At 45.7% G+C, this 22,771-nt stretch overlaps 1 protein-coding gene across 2 annotated transcripts in view; it reads right to left on the reverse strand.

The window, feature by feature from the left end:
* CCDC60 (coiled-coil domain containing 60) overlaps positions 1-22,771 on the reverse strand; it is an 879,096-nt gene that overhangs the window by 416,918 nt on the left and 439,407 nt on the right. For both annotated transcript variants that reach the window (XM_069619175.1, XM_069619174.1), the window contains exon 4: positions 22,345-22,427. In XM_069619175.1, coding sequence (XP_069475276.1) covers positions 22,345-22,427 — 83 coding nt within the window. The remainder of the gene's footprint in view (positions 1-22,344; positions 22,428-22,771) is intronic.

Raw genomic sequence — 22,771 nt, forward strand, 5'->3', positions numbered from 1 at the left:
GTAGACACACTACTCTCTTTAATAGATTTTGTGTCCTTTGGTTTACATGTGTTTCGGCCCTTGGCCTGTTTCAAAACCGGACATATGCTAAAGTAAAGATGTATTTTTGAAATGAAAATGTGCGACAACAGAGAAAGAGGGGGTGGGTAAGGATTAATAAGAAATGAAAAAATGAAACAATAATGATCAACTTTTGGGGTGAGTTATACCCTGTAATTGTGATTACATACCAATTATTGAATGTGTACCATTTTTGTCACAACACTAGATAACTTTCAATTGCAGTGATGTGCAATGTTATACGTGCATTGTATTCATTTGGTGGTAGACCAGGTTACAGGTTACTTTTTTTTAAATGGGATTTTTCAGTAAATGTATCCCTCATTTGTAACCATTTTGAACATTGACCGGGTTATACTAATGGTGTTCATTATTGTGAGGATAGTTGGGGGAGGGCAAACAAGCTGTAGAAACAGGGTGTTTGGGGAGGACCCCCAAAATATTTTTAAAAAAGAGAAAAATAGACAGACTGTTTTCATTATGAAAGTGTCACTGAAAATGTATGTCGTTATTTTGGTTGTCGATATAAACACATGGAACCATTTGTTTCATACATTTGCTGATGTACTTTACGCCAAGCTAGAGATTGCATTCACATTATAATTCTGGTGTAACGCATCACGATACCTTCTATGAGGCTATGATCCATGTAATGCCCAAACTGGAAAATGACCCTCTCTATATTCAGAATTACACACCCATTTCTTTAATCACTACAGAAGCAAAAATCTTCACCAAAATCTTACCTTTTTGGTCTATATGTATCTACCTACAGTGATACAGATAGATCAAACAGGATTTGTTAGAGGCAGTCTCTCCTCAGCTAACACACCTGCTCTGTGACATCATAAATGTATCAAAGAAAACTGATAATCCATGGGCTGCTATTACTCTTGACGTTGGGACGGCTTTTGGCAGAGTGACAGAGCTGAAGTAGTAGGCTAGCATGGGCTGAGGCAGAAATTAATATCCCCAATATGTATATATCAACAATCTACATATACTGTCTTTGTTAACACAGTTCTCTTTCCTTACTTTAATCTGCTCAGAGGTACTAAACAAGGCTGACTCTTTTATTCTGTTCTTTTTATCCTATTACTAAAGCTTCTTCTTCAAAGTAATTGGATTAGTGATTTGATCAAAGGAGTAGAAGCCCAGGTTTCTTTTGCAATGTGAGGAGCAGGGTACTCTGCATGGTCTCGGCACCTGCACAGATGGCTTCTGTGAGCTTGCTGACTCTCTGGCCCACAACAGTTTTTGATGGCTTTGCTGTGGATAGGTGGCAGCACTGACTTCATATGGCGGGATGATCCCTGAATGGCATCCTTGATTGCTTGCAGTTGTTGCAGTTGCTTTTCTGCAATATTCTCCATGTGCTCCTGGCGTTGCTCAATGTTGTTAAGCCTCCTCTAGATCCCTTTTAGGATGTGCTGTGGCAAAATCTCAGGAGTGTGGACAGGGCTGGGGCGCGCGCTCCGGTACCTGTAGCTCTGGTGACCTGCATTCACTGGCCCAATATCACCACCATCAGTCCCTGAGTCTTTTATCTGATGCTGGTGACACTGGTGCAATGGAGCAGGTGAGGAGTCGTCGTCGGGGGCCACAAGAATAAATTCCCATGTGTGGCAGGGTGGAATGGGTGTGGTCACCAGTCTCCAAAGGGCCTTCAGGTTTAAGGTGTTGGCAGTAGGTGGGGCTGCGGCTTCGGCAGCAGTGTCGAATATGGTCTCAGCTGGAGATGGTGCAGCAATGGTATCGGTGGTAGTGGTGTCAGTGGGCACAACTGCTGGGATGGAGCTATCGTGGCTGGTGTGTGCAGCTGGCATGTTAGTGTTAGTGGCTGATACTTTTTTGGCTCGGGTTCTCTTCAGTGTTTCATGGCTGTGGGTTGCACGGGTGGAGGCAGAGGTGTTTACAGTTGTTGTTGGGCCTATGAGAAACCCGAGGGTATCCTCACACTTACTCCCCATGAATCCCCTTCTCAAGTGGCCGTCGCTTTTGGATCTTGACCCTGGGGGTGGAGATGCGAGGGAGCATCACCTGGGTGGATCGTCCTTGAAGATTGGGGAGAGTACATCCACAGACAACACATGGTATCCCCCTTTATCAAATGAGAAACATCACCACCCTCCCCTGCCTTTATAGGCTGTTTTTAACCTCCATTCCACAATAGTAATGTAACGAAGAAGAGGTGACTAGGGGTAATGCAAACTAACAGATACTTTCACCATTCTAGTACTGAGATGAGGAAGAGGCCTACAGACTGGTGTACGGCTCAAGCATGTCCAAAATGCTTCACTAATTGTGATCAGGCAATTGGGCATGAAGACCTGTTAAACGATTGCAGGTATATAAAAGGTGGAGTCAGAGTGAAAAGAGAGTATCGCAAGGAGGCCTGCAGAGAGAAATCTGGCAGAGTACGAGGCAGCCGAGGGTGGTCCTGTCGGGAAACCAGGACCCCGGCGAGAACTGGGAGAAACTGTGGCGCTGAGGCCAGGAAGGGCAGTGTGAAGGCCACAGTATTGGGAGTCTCATTGGTTGGTGCCTTCAGCAGGAGCAGTGGGCTGGAGAAGCAATCCAATCGTTTTAAGTCACAGGCAGCATATGCGGTACGTGAGCGGAGCTGGCAGAAACCCAAAGAGAGAGAGAGCGAGAGGAGCGAATGGCCACCAATGACATGTACGCGGACTGGAGCAGGAAGCGACAGCCACCTGGAGGAGACACTGAAGACTGGTGAGTGAGGAAAGGGGATCACTCGAACCGCCCCGCTCCTGGGGCTGTTACACGGCAAAAAAGGGAATGCTTAATGATAATGAACGAGAAGTAAAGTGCAAGATACGGGGGATCCAAAGTAAATGGTTTTTGATGATTATTGCAAAGTGTGAGCAAATAAGAACTAGAAACTATTGAATACCAAACTGAATTAAAGCTTTTGATGTGCATATGGAAGCTTTTAATAAACCAATGTGGAAACGACAATATGGTGTGAAGAGCGAATACCATATATTGCAAATTAAGAGTGAATCTGATGAAATGCAATATAAAGCAAGTGTAGAGGACCAGTTGGATGCATTTACCCTAACTCCCACCCCCTCACCCCCATCATATTGGAAGAGTAGGAGAAGAGCTCTGTCTGGGACCCATGTGTTGTTCCTATACCGCATCGAGTGTACAAGAAGGCACTCAGAGAGCTGTACCGAATGTACGCTTGCACTGAATGTGTGGAAGGATGCCGTGTGGAAGGATGTCAGCACGCACCATTGGACATCAAGGAGCACTGATTGACACTTGAGGGCAGAGTGATGTCATGAAGCAAATATACAAAGCCATACTGAAACAATATGAAAATAATTAAAAGAAACAATATAACTGGACTAACAAGAGAAACATGTACAAAATAAAATTATAAAGTAATCATGAATGCAAAGGAAGACCAATAGGTGTAAATAAGCAGTAACGCAACGCAGAAAAGACTTATGGAAGCTTGCTAAAAAGGAATATATAATGCTAGGACGGCCATAATTGGAAAATGGTTGCGGCTCATGTCAAGATTCAATTCAGCTAACTCAGAAAGAGATCAGGGTTGATGAGTAAGGTGATGCTGGAAGCAGAACTTTGTGTGCAAAACAGAGAGGAGTCTATGTTGGCTTGGGATCAAGGCCCTCATTACAACACCGGCGCTAAACCATGGCACTATTAGCACCATGGTTGGTGCCGGTGTTGTAATGGGTCCGCCATGGTTCAATGGAGAATTCGCCATGGTTCAATGGAGAATTACCACCCCACTCCAAGGTTGGCGGGGCGGTAATTCCCCATTGAACCATGGCCCTTCCCCATTCCCATTTTTGCCCCATAGGGCTCTATGGGAATGGGGAAGGCGCTAAGTACGGTACCACAAATTGCGGTACCGTACTTAGCACCAAGGTCCCTTTGCGGTTCCCTACTTTAACGGCTGGTGTAGACCAGCCGTTAAGGTCGGGTCCCGCAAAGGGACCTCGTAATCAGGCGCCAATGGGTTAACGGCGCTGCAGCCTTTTACGGCGCCATTAACCCATTAGCGCCAGGGCCGTAATGAGGCCCAAGGATGCTATTTTTAAGGAACAGCTGTAAAGCACAAAGGGAGGCCGACAGATAAGCCATTGACAAGACATATTTCTCTTAGATTAAAGAAGAAGAAAACATCTACAAGTGCCAAGTAATGGGCAATTAAAAGTGTATAAAATCTACACAAGGTAGAGTGAGCAAGTCTCTAGAGTCCAAGAAGAGCAATGACACTCAGTATAATTAAATCAAATAGCACTAAATAAGAGGTTGAAAGAGACACACACATTTGTGGTCTCTTCACATGTGGCTCAGAAGCCGAGAACAAGGGCTATTCATTAAGCCTCGGATGAAGATAGTGATGCGCTTACACTGCCTTGAATATCCCAGAACAGAGAGCCGGCTAGAAGGTCAACTACAGATGGGAACTGTTGGCTCATGGCCAGACTGATGAGAGATGATAGACTAATTGGGTAAGTGGGGAGTAATCTGACGTAATTCAAGCACCTGGATTTCGTTTCGCTTACATGCTGCTAGCAGATTCGAAAGTCCAAAGTTGGGTGAGTGCCAACAAATCAGTGTGTCTATGGGATAACCTACTATACAATGTTGCATAGACCAATCCGCTGCCATTTTGTTCGCTATATTCAGTATCATAAATATTTAGAAGTAGTTTGAGGCGTGCCTCACATATAAGTGACAGCCAATGGTCTACTAACCCCTAAGTATTCTATAAGTAGATATGTTGCCCTAACCAATCCCTCCCGCTAATATGTTTTACACTTTGCCACGTAGGATAACTTCATAGATGACACATATTGGGGTATAATACCTCTGCGAAATCAAGTTTGTGTGTGAATATGCAAGCATCAGTCCAATGTCTGCCAGTTGACCCTGCTTTATTAAATTGAGAATAAAGTAGTACTGTGTATTCTTTGAGTGTGTCCAGTTATTTAGTCTGAGATATGTATTTATCTTTTATTAAGCATATTTTTAGTTTACAATTTAAACTTTTTTATGCTATACTGTCATTAGTTACAAGTCTTCCAAAAATATTTAAAATTAATGAAATTGATGAAATAAGAGAACGAAAGAAAGAGAAAAAGAGAAAAAAAATGCATAAAACATAAATATCTGTGTAAAAGAAACAATTAACCATAAGAGTAGAGCAAAAGGTGTCTAGGCTTGATCGTTGTCTTTCTGTTCACCGCCCAAGTTCATGTGTCTCTTTCCTTCATCCGTAGGCTTTTAAAAAATGTCCTTTAAAAAAGCAAGCAGTGCAAGTGTCACAATTGTTCTCCTCCTTTGGATCAGGAAGTCCCACGTGTCTTTGAGTGTCATCACAGTAAGTTAACCCAAAAATGTTCCCAAGTGTTTCTTTCTTAATTCGTCCAAAGCCAAGCATTGTATCGTGAGATGAAATAAAGTTTCAAATGGCACAGAACAGAATCTACAGGTATAGTACCGATCGTTTGCAGGCTTACGTCTTTCAGTTACTTCCTTTATAAGGTACAGGTTGAAACGGAATCTCATGAACTCGTATCTCAAAACAGGTGATGGAAATGTATTTATATAACTGGGGATCACACCTCTTCTTCTGAAGTCATTACCTTTTACCCCTCCAGTTTTTATAGAAAGGATCAGTTCTTCCGTAATTTTCCAATCTAGATCGAATCTTTTTTTTTTTTTTACATGCTCTGGGTTAAGTAATAACGTTTCTTCAGAAAGTTCCAGATTTAACAGGATTTCAGTGCATATGCTTCTCCACTCAGCCAAAGTCCTTTCATGATTTTCCTTCAGGGCCTTTAATACTTCAAAGCCGCCTTCCCCTGGTGGACTTAAGCATTAACATAAGAGTGATTGTGTTTTCCACACCATAACTGCATGTAGTGATTTTAACCCCAGCTCTCTCCGTATCACATCAACAGGAAGTGAATTTAGCATGTTAAAGACTTGCCGCCAGAAGAGCCCTCAACTTGTTGCCAGACTGACACTGCAAGCGTGAGTTGCATTTCAGTACCGTATGCGAGTATGGGCTTGACCTTCAGTTTATAAAACTCGATTACTGGAGTTAGTGAAAACCTGCAGTACCTTTGTTTAACGATTCTAACCTGAGTAGCCAGGTTCCTCGCTTTAGATTTAACTGCCATCAAGCCAAAGGAGCTGTTAATGCTATAATTCAGGCAAGATCGAAGGTACAGCATTGATGCAACTTCTGGGACTTTCTCCCCGTTCAGGTATCAGGGTCTTTTAGTATGTTGTATCCCCCTTCCGTCACCTAGTGTCAGGACCTTAGATTTTTTTTGATTGATTTTCAATGCATGTGAATCGACGTAGGTCACCAGTGCATCCAGTTGTCGCTGTAGTCCTACCTCCGTTTGGTCCAGTAACAAGAGGTCATCTGCGTAAAGAAGTCTACCCACTGCTGTTCCTGAAATACGCAGCGGGAAACATCTCACACTAGTAAACACCTCTTCAATATCTGAAATGTATAGATTAAATGTTGCTGGTGACAATCTACATCCTTGTTTTATTCCTTTTGATGTTTGTATTGCACTGGACAGAGTACCTTTCTTGTCCAGTCTTACTCTGATTGTGGTCGAAGTGTGCAATAATTCCAAAGCTTCTCTTAGGTCAGTCGGGCATCCCCAAGTTTGCAATTTTGTCCAGAGTATCGTTCTGTCTATTTAGTCAAATGAATGTGCCAAGTCTATTGATGCAATTTGAATTTTTTTGTTCTTGGTAGCTTTAACCCTAGACTTGAGGGGGTTTATCAGAAATAGGTTCAAAGTGGTGCTTTGTCGCTGAGCTCCAGTTGTTCAATTCCCTCAAGAGTATTGCTCGAGAATAGTTTGCCTACTACATCGAGAAGGGCGATAGGCCTATAGTTGGTGGGATCTGACCTATCGCCCTTCATGTAGATTGGTAAGTCTATAGATTTGGTCCATGACTGAGCAATCGTCTTCGTGGTCTTAATTTTCTAAAATAAATTATTCATAAATTCTGCCCATTGGTCGGGGTCTTTTTTTAATATAACATTAGTCAGGCCATCTGGCCATGCGGCCCTTTGTAGAGCTTGATTTTTTAATCAATGTTACAATGTCTTTCTTTTCACATTTTGAAGCACCTGATCTCTTTCTCTTCCCGAGTAGGGTTTCCAAAGTAAATATTAACTAACCAGGGCTCTACCTCATGAGCAAACTTATGGGGGAAGTTAAGCATCTGTTGCACATCACTAACCTATGAACATCAGTGTATCATCCCCAGACAGATGGACTTGTGGAAAGATTTAATAAAACCCTAAACACCATACTACAGAAATTGGTGGAACAGGATGGTAGGAACTTTTGTTTCTTTAGGTGGGGAAATCCCACCTCAGCATAGGGCAAGTTAGGCTTTCTACCATCCTGATATTTAAGCTAATAAATAATATTTATTTGAACTTTGAATCTGTTGTCTGTGTCTTGCTTCACAATCCCTTCACAGGCCCTTGAAGCACCCAGTGGCATGTCCCATTGACCCTGATGTACTCGGTCAGGCTTAATCTCCCTGGATAGGCTGTGTACCTGTTGGATGATAAATGATTTGCATTCACTCATCATGCGGACAGGTTCAGCTAGACACACATGCATTTTGGTGGATGCTGAACAAGGTTAATGGGGTCAGGGTGGTTTCACATGCAGGAGGCTGTCTATCCAACCATTGGTAGATGTGTCCTCTAAGGTGTACACCTCATGCAGGATGCAAGGGTAGACTTTCATGTGACATGGTGTTTGGTGTGATGTCTGCCTTGTGGTTTGCTCTGTGGGGGCAACATGGGGCATGGACAGAGAATTTTGTCAGATACCACACACAGCACTTGCGAGGTTGGACTAGGACAAGGAGATGTGAGGACTTGGACTGCCAAGCATGCAGGCCCTCATTGGCAGATGCCTTGCTCAAATGACATTAACATGTGTTAAGACAGTTATTGGCAATGGTGTTTTCTATGTGGGTCAATTGGCATTTGGGTGTTTTAGGGATGCATGTGGGCAGAAGGAGTTTCAGTGGAGTACATGGCCATGAGCTGCCCTGACAGGTGCATCTCCTGATTGCATGAAGTCACATATTCATATATAGGCAGAGGTACATTTCTATTTTCACAGTCATATGGACATGGTGACCAATGCATATGAATGATGGTGCAGTAGCATTGGGCCCATTGGCTTTTAGAAGCATGTTGGCCTGGCAAAGTTGGCAATCTACCTGGACGCTGAACTAAATATGCAAAAACATGTCAAAGCTGTCGCATCCTCTGCAGCCTACTCTACCAAACGTATAAACCTTTCTAGGAAATTCCTCAAATCCAACAACTCTCTTACATTAGCTAGAGCCATCGTTGGTAGCAAATTAGACTAATGCAATGCTATCTTAGCAGGGACTTCCACCAAAAACATTAACAAACTCCAACAGCTTCAAACCAATGCCCTCCGAGCAGTTTGAGGCTTGAAGCGCTCTGATCACATCTCCACATCAGACGGGAGGCACACTGGGTTCCCATCAAAGCCTGCATCGAAATCAAACTCCTTCCCATCACCTACCAGTACATATACAAGACTGCCCCACCTTTCCTCACCAACCGTATTATCAAGAAACACAACATGCACACTCTCCACTCTTCCACCACATCAGCTTTGAACATACCTAGATTCGTTAGAAAGAGAGTCGGGGGCTCCTGCTTCACCACCATCACTACCACACTGTGGAACGGCCTCCTTTAGCAGATCCAAGATAACCTGTCTATGCACACTTCCGCAAGAAAGTAAAAACCGCACTGTTCAACAAATATCTGTACATTTCAGACTGCCCTACCTACTCTGAATTTGACCCACATTCTACGATCTAACGTAACTACCTTATTCTGTTTGATACACGTTCTATAACATAATGTAACTACCACAATGTTGTCTAACTGTTCCATCGGTAACAGTAAATCCGCTGAAAATGGCAGATTTAGCAAATAAAGTGTCTTTTCGGCAGTCATTTTGCTGGATGGAATTACCGTTACTGCCAATGGTTGGTGTTCGCACCTGTCAACTTGTCATGTGGCGGTAATTCCACTGGACACGGTAATAGTAATTCTGCCAGACGACATTACCATTACCAGTGCAGAATTACTGCCACATGACGGGTGAATGCACCAACCATCGGAAGTAACATTAATTCTATTGGCAATGATCTGGGCCTCAATGCTCTCCCCTTAATCACTACCTTGTGCACCCCTCCTGAAGAAACCTTCCACCGATCGTTCCTGCTTGGCAAACTATCGCCCAATCTCTATCACCCCTTTTGTGGGAAAACTCTTGGAAAAGCAAGCCATCTCCCAGCTTACTCTCCACACTGAATCTGTTAGTTGTCTCGATGACGATCAGTCTGGCTTCAGAGCAGCCAGAGGCACGGAAACTGCTCTCCTGAACAGCTGTGAAGATCTACTCACTAACCTAGATTCTAGCCTTCCTGATTTGATTTGAGCATTTATATTGTGCTCCTGACAGACCGAACCGTCTAGTGGCACAGCTGGAAATGTAAAGGAACAATAGAGCAAACAGATTTTGGCCACGGTCGGATTTGAAGCAGAATTCATATCACAGACATGATAGTAAACTGCCATCTAAACAGGAATGTTTTTAGAAACTGGTAGAGTATCCAAGGCCCTAATTCTCTAGGAATGCTGGTCCAGAAGACACCAAATCTTCTATCACCCCTTGTTACACAGACAGATGGGGGGATACTCAGAAGTAATTGATCCTGTGATTGTTTGTACCTAGAAGGCTGATAGCGGCTAATCTTGTCCCTCAAATAATCCGGTGCTAGTCCATTCAAGCATTTACATATAAAGCATGCTACTTTGAAGTTGATGCACTCTTCCTTCTGTCCTCGTCCTCCTTGATCTTTGCTCTGCTTTTGACACAGTCAATCATACCATCCCGATCAATCATCTCTGTGAGCACCTGGGCATCACGGATCAGGCCCTCGCATGGCTCACCTCCTTCCTCCTCGATAGCCCCTCTCAGGTCCAACTTGGGTCCTTTCTCTCCACCACCTCTCTCTCCACATGTGGTGTTCCCCAGGGCTCAAACCTCTCAACGTGGCTTTTCAACCTCTATGTGGCCCCTTTGGCCCACCTCATCTCTACCTTCTCTAACTTTCAGTGTTATGCAGATGACACCCAGCTCTCCTTCAGGCTTCCCTCAGCCTCCTCTCCTCTCTCGCTCATTCCTGGCTGTCTATCCGCGATTCAGGAATGGTGCACCTGCAATGATCTCTGCCTCAATGCCAGTAAGACTGAGATCCTCCTCATTGGGACCCCTGCTCCTGATTTCCCTCTTTCACGTTGGCCGCCCTGCTTGGGACCTCTCTCCCTGCGCCTTCCTATGAGGCAAAAAACCTTGCGGTCATCTTTGACTCCACCCTCTTTCTTTTCTCACCTTCCCCCAGAAGCTCACCATCTCCAGAGCCCTGGTTCTTTCTACGCTGTACTACTGCAACTGCCTCTTTCTCAGCCTGCCTTCCTCTACTCTCCACCCTCTGCAACTAATCCAGAACAGGACTGCAAGACTTGTCCTTGGCATCAACCCAAGGGATCATATCTCTCCAGTCCTGAAATCTCACCACTGGGTCCCGGTGGCTTCAAGGATCAAGTTCAAGACCCTCTGCACTGTCCAAAAGGCTTTCTTGGGCCTGTGTTCGCATTACATCCAACGCTCTCTTCCTAAACATCTTTCTTCTCAAGCCCTTCGCTCAGATGCCTCCAACTCTCTGCTGGTCAGACGCTTCTACAGGCAGAGTGTGGGAGGTAGATCTCGCTCCTCTGCAGGGGCCGCCCTCTGGAATGGCCTCCCTGCACATCCCAAACTCGAGCAGGACCACCTCAGGTTTCGGAAGCAGCTCAAAACCTTCCTTTGCACTTCTGCTTTCTCTCTTGCTCTCCCTTGCTGTCCTACATGTCTGCTGTGCTGACTTGTCGCTTGGTTACCTTCTGAACCCAATGGGCATTAGGTTCCTCCACGACCTGTAAGCACCTGCACTGCCTCCAGGCCTCCGGGCACTTGCGGGTTGTAACTGTAACCCTACAGTCCTCTGCCTCCTTGCACTACCCAGAACCGGCTCCTCCGGCTGCACTTACTCAGAGCAATGCTGCCCTGATCGCACTTCCCCTTTCCCTCCCCCCTTGGCATTTCTACTCTCCCCCTCCCCTGCACTTGCGCAATCTGAATTACAGAAGAGCTAGTCAAATCGTTTGTTTCGTCTTCCTTGTGTCTCCCTACCATGTAGTGCCTTGAAACCCTTCTAGACAGGCGTGTTATAAATGATGCATCACATCATATCATATCCGGTGATAGAATGAATTCCGTCCAGCAGGTTTACTGCCGATTTTTCTGCCCAACGCGCAATGAGGCCCTTTTTAATTGTATTTATCGAGTAATTGTGAACATTTTGTATTCATAGATAGAGTTGCCCCTTAACTTTGCAGGCCAGTACTTCTTTTGTTGAAACCCCATTAAAATAACGTTTGGAGCAGTCATATCCTTCTCTATTGCTGCTTGTGAAGAAATTTGAATCCAATAATGCAGAGACTGCAACAATGGGACCCCAAAGGCATCGGTTTGGGACGCAGCAGCTCCCTCCAACTGCCTACTCAAATGTGAAGCCATGCTAGTTTCAGACCAAACGAATAACTTGCCTCGACTGCAACCTGCACCCAAATCAAATTTGGCCATTTTATGAGTATAGCTTCTCAGACAATGAAATAATCTCATTATCTTGGGGGGAGTTAAATCACAGAGTTGAAGAGGCCTTGTCTACTCCGATAATAAAAAACACCCACAAGCTGTGTGGCCTTCCTCACATGTCATCTCCCTTTTAGCTGTACTCCAAAGTAACACTTTTGGTTAGGAACTATCTAATACCACAAATTAAAAAGGGCTCTTCTACAAACATCTCAAAATGGTTCACAGATGAATGCAATGAGGCAATACATGCTAAGACTGACTTGACTAGATTTGCTAGACACAGGGGTCTGCAACCCGTGGGTCTCCAGATATTTTGGACTACAGCTCTCATTACCCTTAAACATTGACTTTGCTGGCTAAGGGTGTTGGCAGTTGTCCAAAACATCTGGGAATATAAAGGTTGCAGACCCCTGACCAGAAAGTACAAACATGCACTCATAAGGGCACAGCAGATGCAGCAACAAGGAAATATCCCTTCTATATGCATAACCAGGTGAGCCATACCATAGCACCACAGACATGAGGGGAGAAATCAGGGAAAAGTGGAAGAGCCTGCTGAGCTCAGGGCAAAGCAATACGGCCAGTCCCACATTCCCTGGCTACACTCCACATTTCACCTCCAGGCAATCTCTCAGATTTTCCAATTCCAATCCATCTCTATGCTGGAGAGCCCCAGCAGATATCCCGTTGTGATAGAGATTTTCCTTTCTAGGCAGTAGTGCTATAAATCCTTGGCCATCTCCACTGCAAGTTTTGACCTTGTTCTGCCTATTTGTTTGATGTACCTCACTGCAGAGACAATGTCCATCTTCAGTAGTACGCAACAGCTGACTGTGTCTTTGGCAAACGTTTGCACTGTTAACGAATCAGCAAAGAGCATTAAGCAGAGTTTATTTCTTGGTTAATATCTTGTCCTGGCCACTTTGCTCCTGTCACAAGCTCTCTAGATATGGCGCCCCAGCCTTTTCCGCTGGCATCTGGTTCTATGGCCAGTTTCGACACGGACCCAAAGATGGCACGGATGTTCCAGTTCTCAATGTGATTAAGCCACTAGAGCAGCTGCACTCCCGCTTCCTAAGAGAGCACTACTGGTTGAGCAGAAGAAAAGTTCTTCCTCAGATGCAACACTTTATATCTCTGGAGGGCCTTGTAATTTAAAGATCTCAGAAGGATGAATTGCATTGATTGGTGAGGATAGCAGACCTGTCACTCATTGGAGAAAATGTTGATCTGTCTAGTAGACAGTGGATCTCATTCCTGATCATGCAAACTTTTGTGATAGGCAGTCTGAGTATGGCAATCACTGTGTCTAGTGTAAACCCCAGGAAATCCAATAAACCAGCAGGGTTAAGGTCTGACCTTTCCCAGTTTATGAGGAACCCCAAGCTCTGGAGCAGATTTATTGTGGTTTCTGCATGCTGCCATACAATATGGTCATCTTTCAAGATAAAGATCATGCAGTCTAGGAAAATCATGAGTCACAACCTCCTTTCTCTGAGGGTCGCCACCAGCAGCTTCATCAGCTTCATGAAGCATCATGGCATTGATAAAAGTCCGAAGGCGAGGCCCACAAATTCCTAAAATTGACCTGCCTACTGGAATTGCAGGCTTCGTCAGGAAGGGTGAAATATCGGAATAGCCAAGTGCACATCCTTTAAGTCCAAATGTACCCGCCAATCCCCAGGAAGGAGAACCTCTCTGTGGTATGGTATTGTTTATTTATACAGCGCCTATACACAGGTAAGTGTTTCAAAGCGCTCAAAGCGGTGCATGTGAATGCCCTGCATTTCGAAGTGTCTCTGCTCTATGAAATTGCTGAACTCCTTCAGGTTGATAATGGTGTCACTATCTTTTTCTTTTCACTAGAATGAGGTTTCTGGTGACCCCCTGGTGTCGCGCAACTCGTGAGATTGCTCCTTTATGCATCAACACACACATGATTCTCCAATTTACTTCAGAGAATCATATGGGGACCGCACTGCTAACGCTGTGGTTCTCTAACAACCCATGATGGTCTGCTTCACCCCTGCATCACAGGAGAATGCATTCCACACTTCAGCAAAGAATGCTGTCCTGCCTCCCACTGCTGGCATTAACCCTGTGCTTGTCACACCCACCTATAGACTGGATAGGTTTCGTCATTGCTCTCTTTCAGACATGTCCTCTTCCTCATATACCCTTGTTGGGATGGTTGGGAAGGAGGCATCCCCCTTCTGTTCTTGCCATCACTGCAAGGCTGATCTATTGGTCTGGGACCTCTAGTGCAGCGCATATCGTACGGAAGAGAGGTGCCTTTTTCTTCCAACCCTAGAAAAAATGTTACTTGAAAACACTCTTAAAGGAAAATTGGGCCTCTGAATGCAAAATACATCCCTACAAACTTTGCCAGCTCCTTGCTCTGGGATCCCTTCCAAGGAGGACCTGTGCAGCTGGGCTAGTCTCCAAACATGCTAGCTCTCCCGGCTTTGCATCTATTTTATATTTGGATGCCTTTCTTCCTCTCAGATGATTTAGCAAGGTTTTCACGTAGGCAAATTGCACATTGTGCCCAGTCCACGAGAACCGGAGGTCCTACAGTCCTACAGGTGACTGTCTAATGCTGTTTCAGCCAGAATAAAAATCTTGCACAGCAGCCCTGTCACATGGAGGATCTTATCCTGGCATGGGAGCTCTGTCAACCATGTTCTTGAAAACCTGTCTAATTTCCCTTAGAAGGTGATCATTTTAGCATCCATCAGCAGGGTCACTGATACGTTCCTCTCTATACCAGGACACATGCGTTCTGCCATCAGGCGATTCCTCCCATCTTTGTCAAGTGCCTTTTAGAGTCTGGGCTTGAAATACTCTCCCATCTTTGGTAACCGTATCCAATCCAAAGATTTCAGATATACAAGATCCTCATGATCAAACATCACTTCATGTTCTTCCAATCCAAGTGCCTGGACTGGCGTTATCCATTGGTCACTTTTGTAGCCTGCCAGATCCTTGCTCCGGAAGGCCGAGGGACTTTTCTTTCTCTGGCCCCCTTACTCAACATTGGGGAGTATTGTTATGTTATGTTACTTGGCATTTATATAGCGCTCTATATATCATTGGTATGACCTCAAAGTGCTGGTAGGTTGAACGCCCTCAGGAACCGCAGTTCAGGTCAGTAGAGATAGATAGGGTGCATGGGTGCACCAGTTATGTGTGCAGCTGGTGTAGATGTCGGATGGTAGCTGCATCCTAGCGTTAGGTGTGGTATTGAAGATAACAGTTGAATGTGTTTGCAGTCTGGTGGTTGGACATCCAGACAGGCTTTGGCTGCGTTAGGCCTGAAGGACGGATCTGCGTGAAATGACCGAGGAAAAAAGTCTGAGCACCAAAAGTATGAAATTATTTATTTTTCATTTGTTTGTATACCCCCCACAGCCCCCTCTCCCACCTTACACCTATACATTTTCTATGAACTGTACCCCCCCGCCCACATAAAAGTATGCAAACAAATGGGGGTCGGACTTTTGGTACTCTGACTTTTTTGCTGCAGTAATTTCGTCTTATTCCTGAAGGACGCTTATGTGAGCAGCTAGACCGGAGTGTCATGGGATAGCTGTGTTTTATTAGGGTGATGAGGTTTACATGGGTTAGTGGTTGTATGTGAACAGCTAGGCCAAATTAATCAGGGGTATAGCTGTGTTCTAGTTGTGTGATGGTGTATAGAAGAGAGAAGGCATAGTGATGTGATAAGAGTGATGGTTCATCTTTAAAGCGCCCGAGACCAGGCACGTGAACAAGATGGCAAGGAACACATCGACCCACAGACACACAGTGATAGTGGGTTGGTTTTATGGTGACCGGACGGGCATAAGTATATATATAATAGCGTGTGGGACAAGAATGGAAGCAGAGTACAAAGGTACCACATGGGCACAGTGGGCACATATGGTGACAAGAGGGTTGGGTGATACATTGGGATACATAGCAACATCATGGGAACAGGATGGCAGGGAGCGCAGCAACAGATGGACACATAGTGACAAGGGGCTGGGATTGCATGGGGAATAGGAAAGCAGGGTACACAGACACGTGCGTGGGTGCAAATTGGAGGTAGGGGGTAGGGTAATTTCATCCATTCCATCCAATCCATTCAATCCATCCATCTATCCATTCCATCAATGCATCCATCCATTCCATCAATGCATCCATCCATTTCTTCTATTTCTTCATCAATTCATTCCAGCGACCATCCATTCCATCGATGCATTGATCTATTTAATCCTTTTCTTCTTTTATTCATTCAGTTTATCCATTCTGTCTGTGCATCCATCCGTTTCTTCCATTTCTTCATCCACTCATTCGAACAATTTGTTCCATCCACCCGATGCCTTCCATTACCTCCATCGATTCCATCTCTTGCATTCCATCCGTCCCATCCATTCCGTCCATTCCATCCATCAATTCCTTATACATATATTCCAATCATTCTATCCATTTCATCAATCAAATTCCATATCCATTCATTCCACATTAATTCTACATGCATCCATGCCCTCTATTCTATCCTTTTATTCCAGATGCGTCCATCCATTCCATCCTTTTCATCGATTCCATCCCTATCATCCATCCATTCAGTCCATCCATCCATTCCATCCATATTATCAATCCCCTCTATCCATTCCATCTCATCCACTTCATCCATTCCATCCATTCTATCAGTTTCATCCGTTTAATCCATTCCATCTGCTTTATGATATGATAGGTTATTTATAACATGCTTAATACCCAGAGGTTTCTAAGCGCAGACCCGGGGCTCGAACCTGTGCTGCTCCATGTCGTTTTTCCTCCAAGGCGAGCGCATTGCCGCTGAGCTATCCTCCTGTGACCGTTCTATCCATCCGTTTCATCCATCTGATCCATCCATTCAATCCATTCCGTCTACTCCATCTGTTCCATCCATCCATATACATATGGCCAATCTATTCCATCCACCCCATCCATCCGTTTCATCCGTTCCATCCATCCGTTTCATCCGTTCCATCCACCCGTTTCATCCGTTCCACCCACCCATTTCATCCGTTCCATCCCGTTCCATCCATTCATTCATTCCTTCCATCCATTCATTCCTTCCATCCATTCATTCCATCCATCCATTCCATCCATCCATACATTCGTTCCATCCATACATTTGTTTGTTCCGTTTCATTCCATTCCATTCCATTCCGTTCCATTCCGTCCAATTCCATCCACACAATCCATTCTATTTATACATTGATTATATTCCATCCATTCCATCGATTGCATTAATCAATTTCCTATACATACCTTCCAATCATTCCACATGCATCCACGCCATATATTCCACCCATTTGTTCCACTTGTGTCCATCCATTCCATCCATACTATCTATCACTTAAATCCGTCTGTCTTTTTAAAAAAAAGATTCCATCCATTCCATCTATCCCTTCCATCCATCCATCTTTTCCATCCATACCATCCATCCTTCTATTCATCCATTCCATCTATCCATTCCATCATTCTATTAATTGAATCTATTCTCTCTATTTCATCTATTCTATCCATTCCATATTCATACCTTCCACTCATTCCACATGCATTCGTGCCATACATTCGATCCATTCATTTCACATGCATCCATCCGTTCCACTCATTCCATCCTTTCCATCTATCCCATCCGTTCCCTCCATCCTCATTCCATACATTCATCCCTTCCATGGATCCACACCACCCATGCCATCCATGCATTTCATCAATCCACTCCCACCAGGATTCCATCCATCCATCCATTCCCTCCATTCACTCCATCCATCCATCCATCCATCCATCCATCCTATCCTGTGGGTATGATCAGAGGTCATTGTTCAGTGATCAGATACGGTTGTCTATAGCCGAATCAGAGGGTGTATTCATTGAAGACATGGTAGAGAGTCCCATTGTGAATTTAGTCATTGGGTTGTTGGGAGTTCAGACATATCTTTAAGGTTGCTGTTGGTGTTGGCGTTATGGAAAGAGCCATGTTTTTAGTAATTTGCGGAATGTCATATAGTCTTGGATGTGTCGGATGTGTGGTGGAAGCGAGTCGGGGCCAATGCTGAGAAAGAGGATCCTATGATCCTGATGGAGTTAGTGGTTGGGATCACTAAAAGGAGGGCAGAGCTTGATTTTAGGGTGCGGGGTGGTAGGTAAGGTTTTAACTTATCTTGCAGGTATAGAAGGCCAGTTTTGTGCACTGCACAATGGGTGATGCACAGGGTCTTGAAAGTGGCTCTTTGTCCAACTGGGAGCCAGTGGAGGGTTCTGAGAGCTGGGGAGGTATGGTCTCTTGGACCCAGGGTGAGGAGCATTTTAGCAGCAGTGTTTTGCGCTCTTTGGAGTTTATTAAGGTGGTATGCCGGGACTCCTAAGTAGAGGGAGTTGGCATAGTCCAGTCTCAACATTACAATAGACATAACAGCGACAAGTCTGTTCGGGAAGGAGGAGGTAGGGACAATATTTAGATACATTGTTGATCTGTTGGGAGAGGGTTAGCCCAGAATCCATAGTGCATCCATGGTTTTTTACTGTGACGGAAGGGTTGGACGGTTGGCCCATGGCAGGGGGCCAAGGAAGTGGAAGAGGTAGGAGCTCAGTGTTGCGGCACACCATGATTTCGGTTTTAGTGGGGTTTAAGAGGAGGTGGTTTATAGTCATCGAACGATCGATATCCAGAAGGCAGGCTGCGAGGTCGGGCTGAAAGTTGGAGTCTGAGTTGTGGCGATTAAGGATGGTTTGGGTATTGTCAGCATAGTTGTAGCACGAGATATTGTGCAGGCGGATGATTCCAGGGAGGGTGGACATATAGAGGTTGAATAGGTGAGCTGATAGACATGCGCCTTGCGGTACTCCAGTATTGACTGGGCGAGCAGCCGAGACAAAAAGGGGGGGAGGAGGGTTATTTGTTTCCTGTTGTTGAAGAAGGAGGCGATCCATTTGAGAGCTGTTCCACGGATTCCTAGGGAGTGAAGGCGGTCAAGGAGGATTGAGTGGTCAATCGTGTCGAATGCGGCAGACAGGTCAAGGAGAATTAGTGCAGCGCATCCTGCAGAGTCTGCAGTGATCTCAAGATCGTCCCAGATTGAGGCAAGAGTGGTTTCAGTTCAGTGTTGCGGTCTGAAGCCTGATTGGGCGGGATCAAGGAGGTTGTTGGATTCGACAAGGGCGCTTAGTTGGGAGTATGCTGTTTGGTTGATGAGTTTTGCAAGGAGTCTGGTGTTTGAGATGGGACAGTAACTTTTGCGGTCAAGGGATGGTTTTTTTAAGAAGAGGCTTGACATGTGCAATTTTGAAGGCATCGGGAAAGATTCCAGAGCTGAGGGAGTCATTTAGGATGGTTCTTGCATGCTCGCCTGCGCAGGTTGATGAGAATATTTCTTTGAGGACTGAGGCAGAGGTCTAGAGGGGATCCAGAAGGTTTGTGAGCAGATAGGTCAAGAAATTCTTCTCTGGAGATTGGTTTGAAGGAGTCAAAGGTGGGTAAGGTGGGGGTTGCGGCAGTGGGGGGGTGGGTGATGGATTGTTGGTATTTGGGGTGGGTAGAGGAGGGACAGTTTGTTGTTAAGGGAAATCGTTCTGTCGAGAGAAGTGGCGGGAGAGAGAGTCGCAGAGCGATTGTGATGGAGTAGATTGGGGAGAGGTGCAAGTGGGTTTGACGAATTTGGATATATGATTTCTGTGGAGTTCTTTGCTGCGGTTTCCACAGTTGACAATCTGATTGTTGTAGTGGGCTTTTTTGGCTTTCGGAATTTCTGCTTTGTAGTTGCAATATTGGAAGGCGAAAGTGGATCTGCTGAGACTGTTTTTTCTGCTTGCCATTTGCGTTCCAAGGAGTTATTTAGTTTTTTGGCGTTCCTCAGTTCAGGAGTAAACCATTTAGGAAATGGTCGGATGCGTGAGGAAGAGGCACGCGAGGGGGTGAGCGGAATTAGTGAATCATTGAGCCATGAGTTCAAGGAGTCAATGGTTAAAAATCTGTCAGGGGGGGTGTTGTGGGGGGTCTGTGCATTTCTGTGATGGGATAGGGACTCTGAGGTCATGTGGGGGGAAAGGAGGGGAGGGATGATTCCTGGTGGGTGGGAGGAATGAGTGGAGGGAGGTGTGGGTTTGAGCCGTTTGGTGCACCAGCAGGCTGCTCTGGCTTGGGACTTTGATAGGGGGCGGGGTGTCCTGGCGAGGGGTATTAGGGAGTTCTCGACAGCGGTCAGAGGGAGGGGGGGGAATTGGGTTTGGGGGAGGGAGACTATTGGTGCGCCAGAGTGCAGCTCTGATTTTAGAGTTTGATAGGGTGCAGGGTGTTGTGGCGAGGTGTAATGGGGAGTTCTCAGCTGTGGGCAGAGGGAGGGTGGGGGGGTGGGGGGTGAGTCTGGGTGGGAAGGGGCTGGGGGAATGGGTTTCTGAGGAAGGTGGTTGGAGTGCCAGAGTGAGGCTCTGATTTTGTTGTTGGGTGCAGGGGGGTGGTAGGAGATTGGTCGAGTGGCATTATGCTGAAGTGAGGTGGGGGGATTACTATGGATGTGGTTGGGTAGGGAATGATAGGGGCTCAAATAGGAGGGTGCTAGTCTGCGGGTGGCATGCCGTAGGGACTGAGTGAGGACAGGATGGGGAGAGCGGGGGGTTCTAGGGATTTGGATGGGCATGAGAGGTGGATACTTGAGAGACAGGGTCGCCATCTAGATCCGACAGTCTTACTAGGTGGAATTCAACACAGGGAACTTTCAGTGCACTATCTAGATTTGTGATATGCCAAGAGCGTGGGATGCAACACAATATCACTTGGGTACAGCATTTAGATGTGACCTAGTCTTAAGAGGCAGAGCACAACACCGCAATCATTGTGCGTACTATCTTAGCTGTGACACAGTATTAAGGGGTAGAATACAACTCAGTAAACTTTCAGTGCACAATCTAAAAGTGACACAGCCTTAAGAGGTAAAGTACAACACAATAATCTTTGAGCGCACTATCTAGATGTGAACAGTATTAGGAGGTGGAATAGAACTCAGTAAACTAACTTTCAGCGCATTATATTGATGAGACACAGGGGCCTCATTACGAGTTTGGAGGCAGCCATGCCCTTAATAAGGGCATGGCTGCCTCCAAACTCGGATCCGGGGTCGTGGTCCCTGAATGGGGAAATACCGGACCATTCCAACCTTGGAGGGCCCGGTATTTCTCCATTCAGGGAACCCGGATCAACCCCATTCCCATTAGAGCCCACATAGGGCTCAATGGGAATGGGGAGTATGCCAACAACGGGCCGTTAATGACGGGCCCGTTGTGAGCATGCTGGGCCTCTCGCGAGACCTGCTAAGGATGACTGGTAAAACCAGACGTCCAGAGTGGGTCCCGCAAATGGACCTCGTAATAGGGTGGTATGGGGTTAATGGCTCCCAGGCAGAGGGCTGCTATGGGAGGGTTGTTTAAGGCTGGTGGTCAGGCCAATCAGGGATGGTGTGGGTGGGGAGGGAAGCGGGAGGGCCGGCCAATCACGGGCAATGCAGAAATGGGAGCGAGGAGGTGAAACCGACTGGAAGCATTATTCAAGAGGGCACGTAGCCTGCGTTCAAACAAAACAAATGGCAATATTTTATGGGAACACAGCAGCAGTTAGGCTGCAATCATAACTCACCTTCAGTGGATGAAAAAGAAGCGAGTGTGAGTCGCTGAAGGAGAGTCAACAGGCCTAGACAGAGAGGGGTGGGGAAGGGAAGGCGAAGCGAGGGTGGACAGGATGTCCTGGGTTTTTGAGATGAAGTGAGAGGCAAGAGCATTGCACAGAGCCTGGGAGGCAACAGGAGAGGTAGAGACTGCAGCAGGGTTGGCCAACTCCTTGCAGATTTTAAAAATTTCGGCCGAGTTGTTAGATGCTGGCGAGACACAGGCTTGAATGTGGAATCTCTTCTTGGTGAAGACAGAGAGTCGGTATTGCCTTTGGAGCAGGCAACAGGCCAGTTTGACAGAGTATGAACAAGAAGCCCTCCATTTCCTCTCAGCCGCCCTACACTTACATTTAAGTGTAGACAGGTCTGAGTCATGGACTTCAAGCGGATCCTCATGACAGGGGCAAGAGCATCAAGAGTATCAGTATCACTGTTCCCACTGGTGAACAGATTGTCAAAAGCAGTTGAAGGAATAGTTTATGCTACATTCCCAAATGTAGTTTGTTTCTAGAGTGCACAAACATATGATTAAATGGCCCTGGTTCCCTCCCAAGTCCAGGAAACAGGTGTTCAGAAATTGGAAAATGCAAGCACAAATGATTTGCTCTTTAACCTGCGACCAACGGTCAGACAGCTGGTATCCATCAGCAAGGTTATGTAACTGAGATTATTGTGACAGTCCTTCCACTAAGACACCCATTGCTTTGATGAGATGATTTAACCTCATATACCAGAAGTAGGATGCTTCTGTTTAGGATTTTGACTACAGATGTGCTTACCTTGTGTGGGATAGTTCTTTCTGAAGACATCTACGGTCGTTCTCTCTGTGTTTCTGGTAGACAGCCGGCTTCAAAATAGGCTTCTGAAAAAGAAAGAGCACATGAGGAAAACATCTATAAAAACAGGGAGTTTGAACACCTCGCACTCTCCATCGCAAGTTCCCTTTTGTCTACACATTGACAATGCCAATAACGGGTCGGGGTTAGAAGCCCGTGACAGAAATTTTGAGGGAGAAAAGACCGAAGATTATTTTTCCGAAAATAACCTTCAGTCTTTTCTCCCCTGAACAGTTCCGACTTGTCCCCCGACCCCAATACTTACTTTGCGGTGGCACATTTCGATGTGTGCTGCCGACTCGCTGTGTCCCTGTGACACCTGTTCCACTTCACTTCCGTTATCGGGAACCTACGCCGCAGGCTCCTTTTC

The sequence above is a fragment of the Ambystoma mexicanum genome, chromosome 10 (assembly GCF_040938575.1).
Source record: "Ambystoma mexicanum isolate Mex_15411 chromosome 10, UKY_AmexF1_1, whole genome shotgun sequence".
Lineage (NCBI taxonomy): Eukaryota > Metazoa > Chordata > Amphibia > Caudata > Ambystomatidae > Ambystoma > Ambystoma mexicanum.